We start from the raw sequence: 17987 nt of genomic DNA on the forward strand, positions 1-17987 counted from the left end.
TACAACTTATCAAATAGTAGGTATAACTAGGAAGTGCTTAAAGAGAGGCTTGGAAGATGTGGATGCGGCCTAAGGTTGAGTGTCCAAAACACAGAACACCACCTTTATTTTTCTGGTTTGTCTCTGGTTGGGATGACCTACTAAATAGACAAAGCTATCCATGATTTGTTAACTGTATCTGATCTTAAGAGGAACCAGCACACGTAATCAGAGCAGCATGTACTACATTGTAATCTACAGTACATCTTTTCATAAAACGACTAGGAACCTTTGCTCATTTACCATAATTTCTGTATTAAGTAGAGAAACAAGTTTACTTTTTTAATTAAAGTTCTGGTATTTTATCTGATTATTGGACAAGCAACATCACTGTGCTTCATGTCATGCAGTTGACAACTTCTAAATGATTTTAAAAAGCAATATATAACAATTTCCCTTTTTCTAACGTGAAATAAGTAAAGGGCACTGACATGGAATTCACTATTAACCACAATTAGGAGGTAATGAGGCATATAATTTAATTGCTTTTTACAAGGTATACCTACTGTGGTTTATGAGCCTCATTGTCTTACAATGCTGGATCTAGGATGAAGATAGATTTCACCCAAAAACTTAGTTCAAAACCAAGCCTCAAACTACAATTTAAGTTTTGCTTCAGAATTCAAATGACAGCCATTTTTACCAGCAAATTACTCAATTAGTTGCCAGACTGCCTTCTCTCATTTCTTAAGATGAGCTGGCATTGCAGTTTTAAGCATCCTATAGTTGTAGGCCATTTAAACTGTCTTTTAGACTGTAGAACATCTCTAGGAATTGGAATTAAATCTTGTGGTGATTTTAAAAGAATTAGTCAATAACTGCTGTGACGTGCTTGGCTTCTGATTGAAAATCTGAAGAGGAGCTCTAAATGGTTGAAAACAGGTACATTTGACCTCCACACAGTAAGCTATTTCAAAACAGCTTCACTGCTCTAGTACAGTTAGTATTAGAGTCAGTTTGAGTAACGTTTTGTCCTAACAGGATGTTCTGAAAATGACATTGCTTCTATGCTAAAACTTGCACGTCTAATGTATTTAGAAGAATTCATGTGCAGTAACTCAACATATCTTCTTTATTGCCAGTGGATGACATTTTAAATCTCTTAATAGCCTGCAAACTGGAAGGGTATTTGTGTTCTGGGAAAACAGCCTCCTGTTTTATAGTCTCCTGTCAGAGCAGAACCATATGTTAAAAACCAAGACAGCTCTTTTTATCTAACATCCTACAATAAAACAAATTCAGTAATTCAGAAAAATAATTGCTTATTCCATTAAGATTTTTTTCCCTTAAAGCATCCTCTTATGGTTAGGCTGAAGAAAGTTTCCTTTCCAATACAGTGCACCATTTTCCAAAGCAAGGATGCTCTATGTGCCCAGTTCCTCAATACTACGCTAAATCAGGCAGTGTTGTTATTCGAAAAAGCCAGTCACCCTAGGATTACTTTCAGATGCTCTCCCCAGAATAGCGTTGAAACAAATACTGATAAAACAATCCATTTAGCTGATACCAAAAGCCATGCAATTAATGACTCGTAAAAAGCAAAACAAAATAATAGTCAACTGGCAAGTTTGGGGTAAAAATTCTATAGTTCAGAGGATTGGTGCATAAGAGCTGAAATGTGTTATTTTGGGGGAGTGAAGGGACAGGGACAGGAAGAAGAGCAGCAGAAGGGACATTGGCTGGAAACTCTCTGGATACTAGCTATTAGGAAATACATTTAAAGCCCTACAAAAGCAGCCAGCTGTGGTGCAAGACATACCTCATCAGTAGTTAGCTTGTCCTGGGGTGTCTGTGGGGACATGGTGGGTGTCGGCTGGCTGGAGGATGGGGAGGAGGAGGTGGAGGAGGTGGAGGAGGAATGGCTTTGCTGTAAGAGATCTGGCAAGAGGTGAATGCGACCGGCAAAGCCATTGCTCTCAAGATGGCTGGCACGCTTTGTGTCAACTGTACTCTGTAGAAAAAACAGGCACACTTGTCTTGCTCAAGTGCTGTGTACAAGTCTATGCCCCTAGCAAAATGATCCATTTTAAATGTTTCAACCAATGCATTCATCAACCAAGCCTTCACTATGTAGTGGGGCTTACAATATAAGTTTTTTTTCTTGCAAAGCCAATTTCTTTACTGGCAAATTTAAGTTTCTAAAGATCACATCTATGATTGCACCTATGTGCATTCTCCTTATGACTTTTCTTGCTATCATGCTTGCATTCAATTATCATTCTGGTGAATGTCCTAATTTAGTTGTTTAAACAATATTCATGACATCTAAATAAGATGTGGGGGCTCAATTACAAGAATGATGTTCAGTTGAAAAATAAGAAATGTAATTAGCAAAGTTCATGTCCTATGAAGTACCTAACTTAATATACCAGGAAGTTCAAGACAACAGAGGCATTTTCTCAACCGTTTCTTGCATAATATCTCATGACAGCAAGACTATGACCCAACATTTCTACTCCTAAAGATAATCTGCCTTGGTCTTGAAACCTGCCTGAATAGGAAGTGTCTTGGGAAACATGTGTAAGCTGTTCTGAACTCCAGTGAGATAGTGTGGTGTATGTAAGTGATTTAAAATGAACTAGATGATCCTTATTACACTGTCTTGGGCTCTCCCACTACTTGATCTTTTACCTTCTCTTAAGATGCCACTAGAAGTGTTACAAATACAGAATTGCAACTGGCATTTATCCCAGGTTCCTGTTACAACATCTACAGTTTTTTATTCCATATTAGAAGAGATTAAAATAAACACTGTAGAATCATACAACAGTCATTCCAATGTATGCATGCAACACACAGTCGAAACAATAGGTGAAAACTATTATTCCCTTTGCATGCTCCAAGTCTGCTTATTCACAAATGGCTATCATCTGGATCTGTAACCAATATTACAGTGGGAAAAGATAATGAGAGAATGAATGAATGGATGAAAAGGAACAAATTACATCCTGAAAGATGCATTACCTGTCGGACAATTAAAGTGCCCTCTTTGGAAGGAGTCATGGCAGGTTCACTTTCCACATCATCATGCACAATCATTGTTTTCACTGATTCTGTTTCTCCATTGCTGAGGTTCAGAGTGGATCTGTTTGGTGAGGACATTCCATAATTACTCACATGATGCTTCGATATTCAGCATCCATTACAATATTAAAATAATTACAACTATGGATTTTCTAAAGGGCTACTCATTAGTGAAAGACTATGGAATTAGAAATGGACCATTATCATCATCATCAGACTTAGCCTTTCATTCTTCTCAGTTTTGTTATACATTTTTCTTAAACTGTATTTTTAGAACTGAATGCCAAAAAGGACAAAGTTGATTGACGTAGAGTCCAGTCGTGTCCGACTCTAGGGGGCGGTGCTCATCTCCGTTTCTAAGCCGTTAGAGCCGGCGTTGTCCGTGGACACTTCCGGGTCATGTGGCCAGCATGACGACACGGAACGCCGTTACCTTCCCGCCGAAGCGGTACCTATTGATCTACTCACATTTGCATGTTTTCGAACTGCTAGGTGAGCAGGAGCTGGGACTAGCAACGGGAGCTCACCCCGCTGCGCGGTTTCAAACTGCTGACCTTCCGATCGACAGCTCAGCGGTTTAACCCGCAGCGCCACCGCGTCCTGTGATATAATCAACGTCACCGTTGATATAATCCCATAAATTTCAGAGATCCTTTGATATATGGGAAATAGGAAAAATACAACTAACACTGCTCTAGCATCTTCAGGGCCAGAAGTAGATTCATCAACTCCTTCTTGCTCCATATCATCATCCTCCTCATCTGTTGTCCCTGATTCTTCACTTGACGATGAATAATCTGTCACTTTATGAGGTGGTCGCACATCTTCCACTGCTCGCAATTCCTTTGCCAAAGCAGTTAAATCCTAGAAAGAAAAGCATACAATAATAATGTTGCAAAATTAAAGGTGAGCACTGCCTATTTCAGCAGTTTGTTTTCAAGAACCGAATCCAATTAGTTAACTGATACATTTATTCTACATTTGGTAAATTACTTTAGGAAATATACATTGATAAACTGGTATATGTTTCAATGCTTTAATTCTGATAGAATTAAATCAAGCAAAACTCAGTTCATGAAAACTTTATGGTATGTATGAAAACAGTAGCTGTGCACTTAGTTGTTTGGATACTTATGTATTAGTGAAAGACCTGTCTTTTAACGAATTATGGAATTAGAAATGGACCATTATCGTTATTGTCAGACTTAGCCTTTCATTCTTCTCAGTTTGTTATACATTTTTCTTCAACTGGTTTTTTTTAGAATACAGAAACTTAGAAGAGAATGGTCACAGCAGGATTTGAAATTTAACATCTCTTGAGATAGGACATGGCTATTATTGAATGGAATTCTCTTTCTATAAACTTTCTTAATTTAGCCTTATCATATAATCTCTTCTCTCCTAGTTGCCTGCTATATCCTGGCCGATTTTGCTAATAGTCTCTGAGCTTCCACAGATTATTTTTGGCAGTTTCAAGTTGCAACTAGTGGGAGAAGAGGATGGGAAGTTCTGTAAATTTAAATTAAGTCACGTTAGGATTTGAAGTTATGCCATAAATTAACTTGACTGCTTACCACTTCTCCCTGAAGATCAGTCACATGAACAAAGTAAGCAAATCAACATTGGCCCAAGATATGGAACATGGTTTGGGAAAGAATGATAAAATACAAAATTAATACAGGGATTAATGCACTTATCTTGGACTTCACAATACTAAAATTACAGCATTGGCTTATTTAACCATTTAAATGAAGGAATGAAAGACACAACTAAAATACAACATTAATTCAGGAACTAATCCAGTTATCTTGGGTCTTCAAGATACTAAAATTACAGCAGTGGCTTACTTAAAATGTTAAATGAAGGAATAAAGAAGTAGAGCATGAAATAAGAGCATGACATGGTATTATAAATAAGAATCAGGGTAAGGGAAAGTAGAAGCTTGTTCTTCCCACTGTTTCCCTGTAAGTTTTATAAGAAACAGTAATACAAAAAATAAAAACATCTGTGCTGAATAAGACAAAAGGACTGCTTCCACAATAGTCAAAATGATGCCAATGGGAAGACAAAGGCAGATGGGAGACTTTAAGGAAACAAATTAAAATGATCTTCTAATATTTGAATCAAATTAGGTCTGTTACAGTTAAGTGCTGCTGATCTTCAGAAAAGCTTTCTATTTGTGCATAAGTAAACAAGCTAATTTTAATGTATGGGAAAACTACAACTGTGGGAAACTATGATTTCAGATTTAATTATAGAAATGAAAGGCCATGTGCCTACTACTGCTGAAGAGGAAATGCAGCTAGGGGAAAGAGGAAACGGCTGTATTTTTACTATCTATACAGATTGGCCTTTCAGTATATCACCTTTTATTCTTTTTTCTTCGTGCCGTTTGAAGATAGCAGCCAATGGGCTTGCTTTCTCTGACAGGAGGTAGAGCTCAGGTGGTAATGCAAGCGATGGGGAGTGGCTGTAAATACTCAAGCTGTAAATTCGCTCGCTCGCCCACTGCTCACCTCCTGCTGTGTGGCTCAGTTCCTAACAGGCCACGGACTGGTACCGGTCTGCGGCCCAGGGGTTGGGGACCCCTGTTCTATAAAAACAATAGTATAGATCCTGAAGTAAATTTAGCACAATTATGAAAGGAAAACAAAACAAAACTCCAACTCAAGGAGGAGGGGAAGGAAAACCCTAACTCTACCCACCTCTGTGTCCTGATCCTATTCACTTTAGATTATCATTGCATATGGGAGCTCTCTCTTGGCTCCATGTTAACTGTAGGCCTCAGACACCAAAAGATTCTGTAATTGTGTTTAAAGCTTTCCCACTTGGACTGGTTATCACATAGCTTTCAAGAATTCTAAAATCTCTTAGTTATTATTTGCTGATTTAAATTGAATTGAGTTAATTACCTGGAAGAGGTTATTGGAAATATTATGAAATAATTTTGCTGATGTTATCTGCAAATAGCATATAATAAAAATTAGACATCACACCTTATTCATTCATTTCCTTATCAGTCCATTCAAACTGTACATCACCATCCTCTATGCAAAGATACAGACCATAAATATAGAGCTTTATATGCACAACAGAAGAACCTCACCGCAGGTTTGCAGGGTCTGAAAACTTCCTTCTTCTCTTCAGTCTTTTTGGCTGTAGTTTCATTACGTTGTGAAGGTGAACCTTCAGATTTTGATGATGCTAGGTAATCAAGTAACATAAAAGACTCATTTAAAAAAAAAAGCATTCTGATTTATAAAATAAGTTCTGGGAACTTAACATCTAGCAGCAAATACAATCAGAAAGCTCTTGCTACCATTACAAAAAGAAAAGGAAAGCCATTATTAGAAGAATCCAAAATATTAATAGAATGTTTCTGCAACATTTGAAAAGAAATTGTTATAAAAAGCTCAATTTGATTAATATTTTCTATACTAATAATAAATCATAAGGGAATAATACAGGTAGTTCTTGGTTAACAATGGTAATTGGGAGAAGGAACTCCATCGCTAAGTGACATGGTCAGGAAACCTGATGCCATGTGACTGTGCCAACTTAGGATAGCACTTCTGGCAGTTCTAGTTATAATTGTTAGGAGAATCCCACACAGTTGCTAGGTGCAACATCATGTGATCACCATGTGCAACCCCAATGGCTTCGCTTTTCGGAAGCTGGAAGCGAAGGTCACAAATGGTGATCATGAGACCATAGGATGCTGTGACTGTCGTAACTGCGAGCCAATTGCCAAGCACCCAAATCACGATCATACGACCATGACGACACTGCAACAGCCACAACTTCAAGGACTGGCCTTAAGTCTCCTTGTTTAGTGCCGTCGTAACTTCAAACAGTTGCTGAACAAATGATCATTACCTGAGGACTACCTATACATTCCTTGATCAACATATTCAAAGGTATTCTTCCCAAATCAAAATTCAATTTAAGTTTTCCTACAGATATTGCTCTTGTAATTTAAAGTGACTAGGAAACAGAAAAGTGTGTGTGTGTGTGTATGTATGTATGTATGCATGCATGCCTCTGCGTGTATATGTGTGCGTGTATATATATGGGTATGTGAAAGAATGTATGTATGTGTGTATATTTTATCTATATCTATGCATCTACGTCTATGTACACATCTACATCTATCTGCCAGTATAATCTTATCTTCATAAAGGAAAAGTCTGCTTCCCTTGCTCTTACTGTAACAGTTAAGCACAGGTTGTAAAAAATTCCCTTTGGGGAGAGGTATTTTCAATTAGTGGATCAATGAACCAATATATATGCTTTTTTAAAAAGTTTTGAAGGGTTACAAATGAGCCTGGCTATTCTTCACTTGAAGACAGTTTCTTTTCCTTGTCTCTCATTCAAAATCCCTCTCTGGATCCTTAATGGGAATATTTTTTTTTCCTTACATCTCATTCGGAATCTTTCTCCAGATCCACTCTGGGAACCAGGATGTGAGCCAGGCTGTGAACTTGAATTGCTTGAACCAGAAGAACTTCCACTCCCCGGTCTTGGTACCAACTTTTCCACTCTTTCCCAGAGCAGACGAGGCTCTATATTGCTAACAGGAGAAGAATTTTTTTTAAAAAAATATTAATTTGACTTTTCTTTCTTTTTCTTAAATTAAAATTTATATCCTGCCTCTCCTCTCAAAGACTGGAAACTTTAGGCCTGCCAGATCTTCCTGTCTGGCCCACAAGAGTTTAGGCAAAGCCTATTCTCCTTCTTGCTGATGTGGTGCCTTTTCCCAATAAGAAAACAACATGAACAATTTCAGAAGTTAATCTCTCTCCAAGCAAGTTTCCTCCTCAGCTGTCTCCTCCTGCATACAAAGGCACATAATGTCACAGGGGACGCATCCTTCCTTTGGCTGAGCCCACTGACTGCACCAGCAGAAGCAAATCCACTGTCAAGTTTCCTATTCCTGCTCTTGGATCTGCACATGGGACTCTTCTCTCCCATTTTAACAGCAGCTCTGTAGGTAGGCAAGATTGAGGGATAATGGCCAACCTAAGGTCACACACAGATCTCCATGGGCAATTTGACACCAGGTCTCCCTAATCTCGGTCCTCTACCACAATATTTTGGCAACATTTGCTAGCAGATATGATCACCCTTTTGTCACCGCATTTAAGTCTGTATTATTAATCTATATCCTCTTGAAGAGTCTTCCTGAACACATGAAAACTAAAGCTGAGCAATTTGAAAACACAAAACTGTAATTAAATGGTTTCATCTGACTTGGGCAAATGAAGTCAATGAGGTCAGTATCTACTGAGGCTCATTTATCAATTAGCAATATTGTTTCCAATTCCTGGAGCTACTTAGCTTTTCTGGTCTTTACCAGAGCTCTGACCTCTTTGCAACAGAATGCAAAGAAAAAGAAGGTGCACATGTTGTGTTTTCCCTCTGGAAGGTGAGGCAGCTTGTGTTAAAACCAAGAGTCATGGGAATGGATAGCAATGGATAACAGCTACAAGAAGAGTGGTGGGGTACCCAGAGTATTGTATCCAGAATCTAGTATCTGCATGACCTGTCTGAAAGAGACAAAACTGTACACTTCAGAAATCTGATCTTCATCAAACCACAACTAGGACTTAGTAAAGACAAAACCCCATCAAGAATGATACAGAAATAGTTTACGTGTGTCTAGTAACTGTTTTATGCTAAAGCTCAAAAAAAGGTGTCTGGAAATTTCACCTTCAAAATTACGCTGTTTACTCTTTTTGATCATTGCCCTGGAGATATTAAGTGTGTGTCTCAACAATACAAGATTACTTCCTTGTAAAAAGAAACTGTACAACACTCCAAGTTTTATCAAAACTGCTCAGATTTCCAGAATCAACAAAGATAATAAAGCGAGTATTTAATTATTTACAGAAAAATTAGTTTCTCACCATTTTAATGTGCAGGTAGGATTCTAAACAATTGAAAACCCCAACACAATACAAAGAATACATTCAAAAGAATTGAAAGACACTATCAGTGATGTCACTGAACACCTACATCTTATCCATTATGATTTTAGTTCAGGTATAGAAAACAACCTTTTTTTAATGGGTTCAGGAATGTTTTTGAATTCAAACATAGCTACTGCATAACTGTGGTCTGAGATTTTTCTGATCCCAGCTAATGAGAACAATACTTGCATTCAAGTGACTGCAAGAACAGCTTTCCGCTGGTCTCTCTCTTGAAACTTTAGAAGTTGGAGAGAAGCAAGGATGGTGTTCTTGTCCACATTCTTATCCACCCACTGAGTATATATTCATACAATATCTTCAGGCTATTTTGTGGGATGGTGATTCTTTGGGTATTTAGAATCCAAGCTATTTAGTGCTATAAATGTAATCACTAATACTAACATATGCCAAGAAGCAAATTGGCAATGAATACAGAAGGCAAGATGAATATAACATCATTGCATGGATATATATTCATGAACATTCTTGCTTCTACATTCTGGATCAATACAAATTTAAAAGGTTCTTTAAAGACAGTCCATATATAGTACATCACAGTGATCCACTTGTGACACAGCTGAGGAAAAATTGGTCCTGCTAATCTACCAGCCTAAACTAGAGGCCATGGCACTGCATACTACCATTTCCAATTGGTCGCTTAAGTGCAAATGTTGGATTATGGGGCAATCCAACACCTGGTGAATCTTTTTTTTTAAGATTACATAATAAACCCAGGTTCCTTGGCTGTTGGAAGCTCACTGGATGACTACATCACAACTCAATCTACCTCACAGGGTTGTGGGACAAACTGGAGGATGGACACTGTGTACAATGCCTTGAACTCACAGGGAAAAGGCAGGATATAAAAAAAATGAATAAATAAATAAATGTGTTAGTCCTGATCCAGCACATCACAAGATATTAAGCCTAGAGCTCCACCACTTTTCTTGGAACTGATGACAAAATAAAAATAGACTGATCTGTCATTCATGTCTCTGGGAAAATGCAGTCTATATTCTAAAATAATCTCTATGATCTCTAGAGGTTAAGGTAGAATTCAATGTGTTAGTCTACAAATGACCAAAGCTAAAACCACCATAACATCCTTGCCTAAAAATGAGAAATATCAGAATGTTCCAAAGTAATTTAATATTATGAGATCAAAGAAGGGCTTTTTCAGTAAAGGTCTCACTGCAACTACACTACACCTGTCACCTTTTCTAGCAAGTCTCTTATGACTAACTTAGTCAATAAAGCTAATGCAACTATGCATATGCGTAAGAGATTGATCACGCATATGATCCACATTCTCAGGCTGTACAAGCTGACAAAGTCACAGAACAGATACAAGAGACATGATTAGAAATCGCGACAACCATTGTATCTGAGGGAACAGGTATAAGTTACTTTAACCCGTAAAATGTCCCACTGAGTTGTCATAATGAAACAGAATTAAAGAGAAAAGGGATGAAAACTGATCAAGGTAACAGACAGGCTTCTCCAATCTTTTCTGGTGTTTCAGTGAAATTAAAGAATAAGTTTAATTCTAATATGAACATCTAGAATTATTATTTTTTGCTACCATTCTCTGACATGACATTAGATATATTTGAAACAGAAATGGAAGCATGATAACCTAGCACAGTTCTTCAGGAAGATAAGGAAACCCTATTTATATGAATGATGCTGGGAAGTCATTAAGACGTTATGACTTCCTGAATAGTACTGTATAAACATACCTTTTGAGACTGCTTAGCTATAGCAGGCATTGGCTTTAAAAAAAAATCAGTGTAGCTCAAATCTTGAATTCTGAGTGAACATGGGATTCCAGCGTGCTTCTCTCATCAACTGGGAGGCAGGGAGAAAGCATTACAAACCTTGTGGAGTTCCTTTGACCTGCTTGGTTATTTTGCTGCCCAGTGCTTTGTAGTGGAGAATCACGTCGGGATAACACAGGTGATCTGGATGTCGTTCTCACTGGGACCTTATGGAGGAGGGAAGGAGGAATGCAAATAATGAATAGTGTTGCATGGCAAAACTAAGCCTCTTTTGTGCTGTAAAGATATACACATATATATTGCTAAATATAGAGAGATATATTACTGAAACACTAGCAGGTCTAGACAAAGTAGTTCTATTGATTAAAATGTTCACAAACTATAGAGCCCATAAACCCAGTTGGACTGCATTTAAGATGCTGAAAAAACAGGAAGTTTAGTAGATAGATAGCACAGAAACAAATAAATACCCACTCACAGACCATCATGACAGAACACAGAACTTTAAAGCAAGGGATTCACAAAGCAATTTGCTACAATAGCATGGGAATTTAGAAAATTAAGCTCTAAGGAACCAGCAAATGCCTAGTAATGGATCAGTAAGAGGAAAGCAAGATTATATTTGATAAAAGTAAATCAAATAAAAAAAATTGTGGTCAATAGTATGTTAAAATAGCCACTGACTTAAGGTAATTAAAGGGTGAAAGATAACTTTTGGTTATGATTTTTTTGTTTATGCTTTCCTGGATATTATCCTTGGCATGATAAATATTTTATTTCTGAATAGTAGACATAGCTTATACATTTTCATTGATCTTCAATAAAGGGAGCATTTTCTGTAATCCCTTAGCTACTTAAAAAGGCAAATTCTTTTCGCTAAAAGAAATAAAAAAAAGGAGGACAATTATTACATATCATCCTTCAAAATAAATTTTTCCCAGGGTGGTTTATGAACACATGAAAAGCACAAATTGCCTGTTTCTGATATTCTACAGGTGTGCATTCACTAATTAATTAAAAACCTAGCACATGCCTTCTGTTATTCTTTTGTTTAAAGAAGTCAGACTTCTGTCTTTCTATTTCTTACCCTTGGAGGCACCTCGTCACTGTCTGATCTAGCCCAAGACTTTTGGGTGGGGTCAGGTACCTCAGATTTAGAGTCAGAACTCTGATTTAGCACTTCACTGCGTGAAGGTGGATATGGGTCCTGAGAGCGCAGATGGTGATGTGCAAATTTGGGAGAAGGGTCACTGAAGGAATGGGACCGTGAGACAGGGGAAACATTGTTCTTGAGAGATGCCAGATGAGACCACTGTACCTTACAAAAAAACAAAACATAGAACATTCAATGCGTTCTGTACAACTGGCTTTTCCCTATTAAACACAGAATAAAAGGTAAGAAGGATTTTGCTGACAGAATAGTCACATCTTAGATACGATGCAAGGCAAACACATGGTGAAATCAATGGGCTTCAAGCAAGGAAGGTGCTTAGAGAACACAAAGAGCTTGTGAACACAGTGTACTGGCATGTTGGAAGGCATATTCTGAACATACAGATTAATGGAAAGGAATGACAGCAAATCTCAACCTACAGTCTTGTTTTAACATATGGTCAAGTCTGTGATTTCATAGTCTCCAAATGGGCGCTACACCAAATTAAAAAATTCAATGAAGGCATCAAATTTGGGAGTAGCAGGAGTAAAAACAAGTAAACCAACAAGCTGGTAAATATAATGGCTTTGAAACAATTTACTGGTATCTTCAGAATGTGAAGTACATTGCATTTAGGCATTATGGAAGAATTACATTAAATGAAAAGGCACTGTTTATTTTTCAACAAATATACAGTATGTACTGGTTTATATATGGGCCCTGGTCAGTATGCACATAGATATGAACACACAAAGACTGCATAACATGTGATACATGCATATATTGTATATATTTGCATATATGCACATTAGAGGCTACATAAATATGATCATATACACTTCATTAAGTTTGTCACGTCCAATATAAATTTTACAATAATGGTTTATTGCTGCCCTTATAGAATATACTATGCCCACATTTCTTCTTCAGCATCAGAAGCTGTCCAAACATGAAACCTAAGTAAGTTTCATAGAAAACTAGAAAAGAAGAGGATACATAATAAAGAAACAGGGTGGGAATAGACAGAAGAATGATAGGAAAATGTATTAAGATAAAGGACAGCTAAAGGAAGTTCTTGCAAATTTAGAACTGTCTATATCATAAATGTTTTACATAAAAATTATATTTTAGAAGAGCATAACAACTTTAAAGAAACCCTCCTTTTAAATGGTTTTTAAAAACCTGAGCAATATTAACTGCCACAAATATTAATAACTAGCCTATATTTTCTCAACATAATTTTCCCAAAAGCCTTACAATTTTTCCTAGTTAGAAATAGTTGGGTATTTTTGACAATTATTCTTCCCATATGGCACTATTTTGACTTATTACTGCAAATTATTAACATAAAGGTACAGAAAAATCATACACTGTTTTACAAAGACAAGCTTATCAGATGGATCTATACAGAAATCTAGTCACTATACTTGTTTTTAAGTATAAGGTAAACTATTTCAGTGAATCTGTCTTAGTGGTCATTGTCTCTCCGAAGTCATCCTGAGAAAGCAAGCAGCTAACAAAAAACTGGTCACACACTGGTCACTGGACACTGCTTTAATACTGGAAGTTGAGTCTGCTTGGTTGCAAGAATTCTCACTGAAAGTGGCTCTTCAGTATTTGCATTTTGCCAGAGCATGTTTGCTTTTAAATTCTGCCACTAGAAGCAGGGCTTTGTGAATTTTGGGGGGTGGGTCATACCAGACCTTTGAACAGCATGATGGGAGAGAGAAGAAACAAAACTAAATTTTGTTTCATTTCATTTCCATTTAATTAAACTGGAATATAATTAATACACTTAATGATTAAGTCAGATACTTAACAGTAGCCTTCCACTACATTAAAAATTATATTTTGGTAACAACTTCTGGAGGACTTGGGTACTGTATTCAAGGCGTTCACATACTGAACATGTCCCAAGGGCCGAAGTAGTGCCCCTTTACTCTAGCTGATTCAACAACTATCTCAAGAATGTTAGAGGAAAGTGCATTAAACAGGAATAAGATTCTAAGTTAACCACAGCTAATCCATACAATGAAAAGTCAGTTTTATGAAATGGAAAAACAATTATGTAGAACTTGCCTTTCAAAAAGTCAAATTCAGAAGGAATGAGATAAAATAACATTCTCCACAATTTTAAGAAACACTAAGGAAAGATATGACAAGTTAATTTTTACTGAGGGTAACAGTAAATGCAGTGTTAGCTAGCCTACCAGGGCAGAAGAATAAGACAGTCCCTCACACGCAAATATGGAAAAGCATTTTCTATTATGCAGTCATCTATATACTGAAGCATAATGTAATCTGTTGGCTTCCACTTATGTCACTTCCCAACTCTCCCTCCTTCTCCCCACCCCACCATCACACCTTTCACAAGGACTTTACCTGCGGTTCCATTGGCTTTTGCAAAGATGGCTGAATTGGCTCGGAATTGCCATTTGAAAAGGACTCTGATCTTGAAGGCACTGGTGGCTCTAACACTTTGCTTCCCTGTTTGGACTGGGCTTCCGGGGAGCTCTGATTATTCTTTCTATATCTGTCATCAACCTGAGAAGAAAAAAAGGGTATGAGGGCCAAACTGACATAATGATAAAATGTTTTTAAAAATCGAAATAAATACAAGTATCATGTTTCTGGTCAACTCAACAGACAGCACTCACTACAAACAACATTAGTATTCTAGAATCCAAAAGCTTTAAGTAGCCCCCAGCCCAATTTGACAGTATTATAATCTGTACTGTTGTCCATTGTCCTTTTGGATTGGGGTGGATTATAAATACTATAAAACAAATAAATACATTTTCTTCCATGTAATGGTCAGTGTTCAGTACCAGTTCAAAATGCTAGGATTAATGTTCATCTGCAGATAACACTGGCTTATCACATGGTGTGTGAAACAAGGACTCTTTTGTGAAAAACACATGTTATAGTGGAAATTATCCCAGTAGTGCCAGTACCTAGCTGACCTTATTTGGACTTGGAAGTTAAACAAGGTTGGAGCTTGTTAGAACTTGGGCCCTGGAGCCCTGTGATGCTTCCTGAAAGCCTTGAGTGCAGTCCTCAAAGTCCTCCAGAAGTTGTTCTCAAAACGTAATCTTTAATGTAGTAATAAAGTTGCATCTGAAACATGGTTTTACATTCATGAAACTATTTGGTAAATTGTCACTTCATCATCATCATCCATATTGTATGGATTAACACAATAGAAAAAGAAAACCTTTATTGTGGTCATTGACCAATATAGATTATTACCATAATACGCTATACATTACTGAATGACTTGCGTATAAGACCCCTACTGTGCTATTTCTGGCAATATAAAATAACACAAATTGGGGGTCTCTCTCTCCATCTTACTAGACTTTACTTAATCCAAATCCTACCAGCTGTAACAGACCTCCCACTGATAAAAGTTAAGCAAGTTGATCTGTACACTGACTAAAGGCTGCCTTACAGAAGTGACTGCCACACAAGATTTGGCTACCCATTGAGAAATTTCAGGTGTCTTTAGTGTAATATTGTAGCTATCTTACCGACGCTTTTGAACGCTATCTGAGGAGTGGAGAGATTTTATGCGTCAAATTGCTAGCCCCCAACCTATTTTTCATGGATAAACCTGAAACATAGAAATCACATGCTGCCTGCTGATGACCTATAAAAGTACAGAATTTTACATTCTGTAAAAATATATTTAAAAATTGCACTTGCTTCCAAGATGGGGGTGGTGGAGCTTAGGTAAAGCTTCGTACACATTCTTAACAGAAGGTGATCTGTAAATACATTCTGATAGATATTTTGAAAGCAACATAAATTCTAAAAACCCGAGATGGAATTTACCTCCCGTGGCCTTTCAGTAGGCTCATAATGGGATTTAGGCTCAGGGGTATGATAGTTTTGTTTATTTCTTTCTTGTTGCTGGAGCTGCTGTTGCTGCTGTTGCTGCTGTTGCTGTTGTTGCTGCCTCCTGTGATCGTGCTGAAGTGACAAAAGATACGCCTGTTCCTGTTGCAATTGACGCTGAAGCCTCTCTGCTTGCCGGTGTTCCTCCATCTCTCGCCATCTGTATTCCTTTGAGAGAACAGGTCACTGTTCAAAACATGAACACCAAGCTGGCAGGCACTTGCTTATCTTCTGGTGAGTTATACATTTTACTGCAGTTGCAATGCAAGTAAATATACCAAACTTTAAAATTACACTCAAATGGAGCACATGTTTCCCCCTAATTTGTAAAACGTTTCTGCTAAACTTAGCAATATCCAGTACTTACAGGCATAGCATTATTTAAGCAATTGTCACTGTCACAGCCATAAATCTATTTTGCCACTGAAGGGCAGAGTGGTTTTGTTGGGGTGGGGGAAATGGGAGGGCCAAAGACCACAATAACCTGACTTTTATATCCAATATTTAGCAAATACATTGTCTGCACTCTAGTTCTTTTGAGGAGGGCTGTTCAAAAACTTGATTACCAAACCGTAACTGCTTTAACTTAGGGGGGGGGAAATCTTCTCTGATTGGCTTGCGAGATCATCATACAGCATTGTTCGCTTATGTCTGCCAGCCCAGTACTCCATAGAATGAATAGCTTTGTGCCGAGCTCTACTGTGCATAAGGTTCAGCTGTGTCCATCTAAGGAAACCTGGGACACCTGCCAGAGAAAGGAATCCTATACAGTAGCTACTAACAAAACAGATACAGTGCTTTACCAGTAACATGGCCTGCTCCTGGAGCAGCTGCTGCTGAAGAATTTCCAAGTGCCGCTGCTCCTCTTCTAGCTGTCGCCTGATATACTCCTGTCACATAGAAATTACCCAGCAATAAAATTGTTCACAACAGGAATGCATCCAAACCACCTGAGTACAACACCAAAACGCAACAAAACAAAAACGCCACCTATCCCAATTCACCTTCAGGTGACAACTCAGTAATGAATTTGGTAATGTGACTCCCTCATGAACAATTAAATAAAACCCTATCAGCTAAAGTAATGACTGAAAAATTCCATTACAGACCCTCCCCCCCCCCACAATAAACTGAGGAGTGGAAAAAAATGTGGCACAAGAAACATTAAAAACTTGCCTGAAGGTTTTTGACTTAAAAACAAGCAAATGTTGGTAGTTAATACATAGCAAGTCTTTTCAACACAGCCAACACAAAATCACATGCATTTTTAATAAAATAATTAGTTTTAGCACTGTATGATGAACCATGAGCAACAGCTAGAGCCAGGCTTAGTTAAGGCATCCCTTTTGCAAGCTTCCCACAAAAATGATCTTTAACCTCAACTATAAGCTTTAACCTCAACTATACATTTATCCTAGCCTCCATCATCAAAGCAGACAATACCAATCTGAAGTATGTGGTGGTTATGACAAAACATAAAAACAGACATCCGCTAGAGAAAGATGTAACTCCAAATGCATTTTCATTGGACTTTGACACTTCAGAAGTTTGGTCTCCTCAGCCAAGTCAAAATATGCAGTAACATATCCAAAGCTAAGAACATCCTATCATGCAAATTAATGAGTGAAAATTAACACATGCGCTCAAACACACATGAAGAGACAGCATACACAAAAGGAATTAATGACACAGCGCAATGGCAAAATGAGACTGCTTGAAACTTTATGAAAGAAAAAAAGATGCATAGTGGCTTGTTATACAATACTTGCATACACAGAATTTAAGTGAAGTTAACAGTTTGTATAGAGATATGGTTTTGTTTTGTTGTTGCTTTTTTACGAAATCTATCAATGGCAGCAATACATGTTGGAAAGTGTGTGTTAACAATACAGTACACCTCTAGCTGCATGCAAACAATAGTGGCAGATGGTTGATGCACATCTTCAGCTACATGAAAATATGATTCTGTAAGATTCCAAGTAAGTTACTCAGGAAGGACATTTTTCTTTCATCTGCTCCATCCAGAATGTCTGTTTCTCAATGTTTATTTCCCAAAATTGAGTTGGGACAAAAATTATATAAACTTTTCCCCAATCTAGCCCTGTCCATATGCATTTTCACCTAGCA

At 37.5% G+C, this 17987-nt stretch overlaps 1 protein-coding gene across 4 annotated transcripts in view; it reads right to left on the minus strand.

Annotated features, from left to right (window-relative positions):
- The window catches only part of MAP4K4 (mitogen-activated protein kinase kinase kinase kinase 4), a 155503-nt gene that overhangs the window by 18581 nt on the left and 118935 nt on the right, over nucleotides 1–17987 (minus strand). Inside the window, exons 14-24 of one of the 4 annotated variants that reach the window (XM_063304941.1) lie at nucleotides 16664–16750; nucleotides 15798–16028; nucleotides 14346–14507; nucleotides 11898–12128; nucleotides 10910–11016; nucleotides 7482–7633; nucleotides 6170–6267; nucleotides 4638–4646; nucleotides 3752–3927; nucleotides 3004–3124; nucleotides 1799–1990 (exon numbers count right to left, since the gene is read on the minus strand). In XM_063304941.1, the coding sequence (XP_063161011.1) occupies nucleotides 1799–1990; nucleotides 3004–3124; nucleotides 3752–3927; nucleotides 4638–4646; nucleotides 6170–6267; nucleotides 7482–7633; nucleotides 10910–11016; nucleotides 11898–12128; nucleotides 14346–14507; nucleotides 15798–16028; nucleotides 16664–16750 (1566 nt within the window). The remainder of the gene's footprint in view (nucleotides 1–1798; nucleotides 1991–3003; nucleotides 3125–3751; nucleotides 3928–4637; nucleotides 4647–6169; nucleotides 6268–7481; nucleotides 7634–10909; nucleotides 11017–11897; nucleotides 12129–14345; nucleotides 14508–15797; nucleotides 16029–16663; nucleotides 16751–17987) is intronic. The other 3 variants (XM_063304944.1, XM_063304942.1, XM_063304945.1) reach the window with 3 other exon arrangements.

Source organism: Candoia aspera, chromosome 5 (genome assembly GCF_035149785.1).
Source record: "Candoia aspera isolate rCanAsp1 chromosome 5, rCanAsp1.hap2, whole genome shotgun sequence".
NCBI classification, from domain to species: domain Eukaryota; kingdom Metazoa; phylum Chordata; class Lepidosauria; order Squamata; family Boidae; genus Candoia; species Candoia aspera.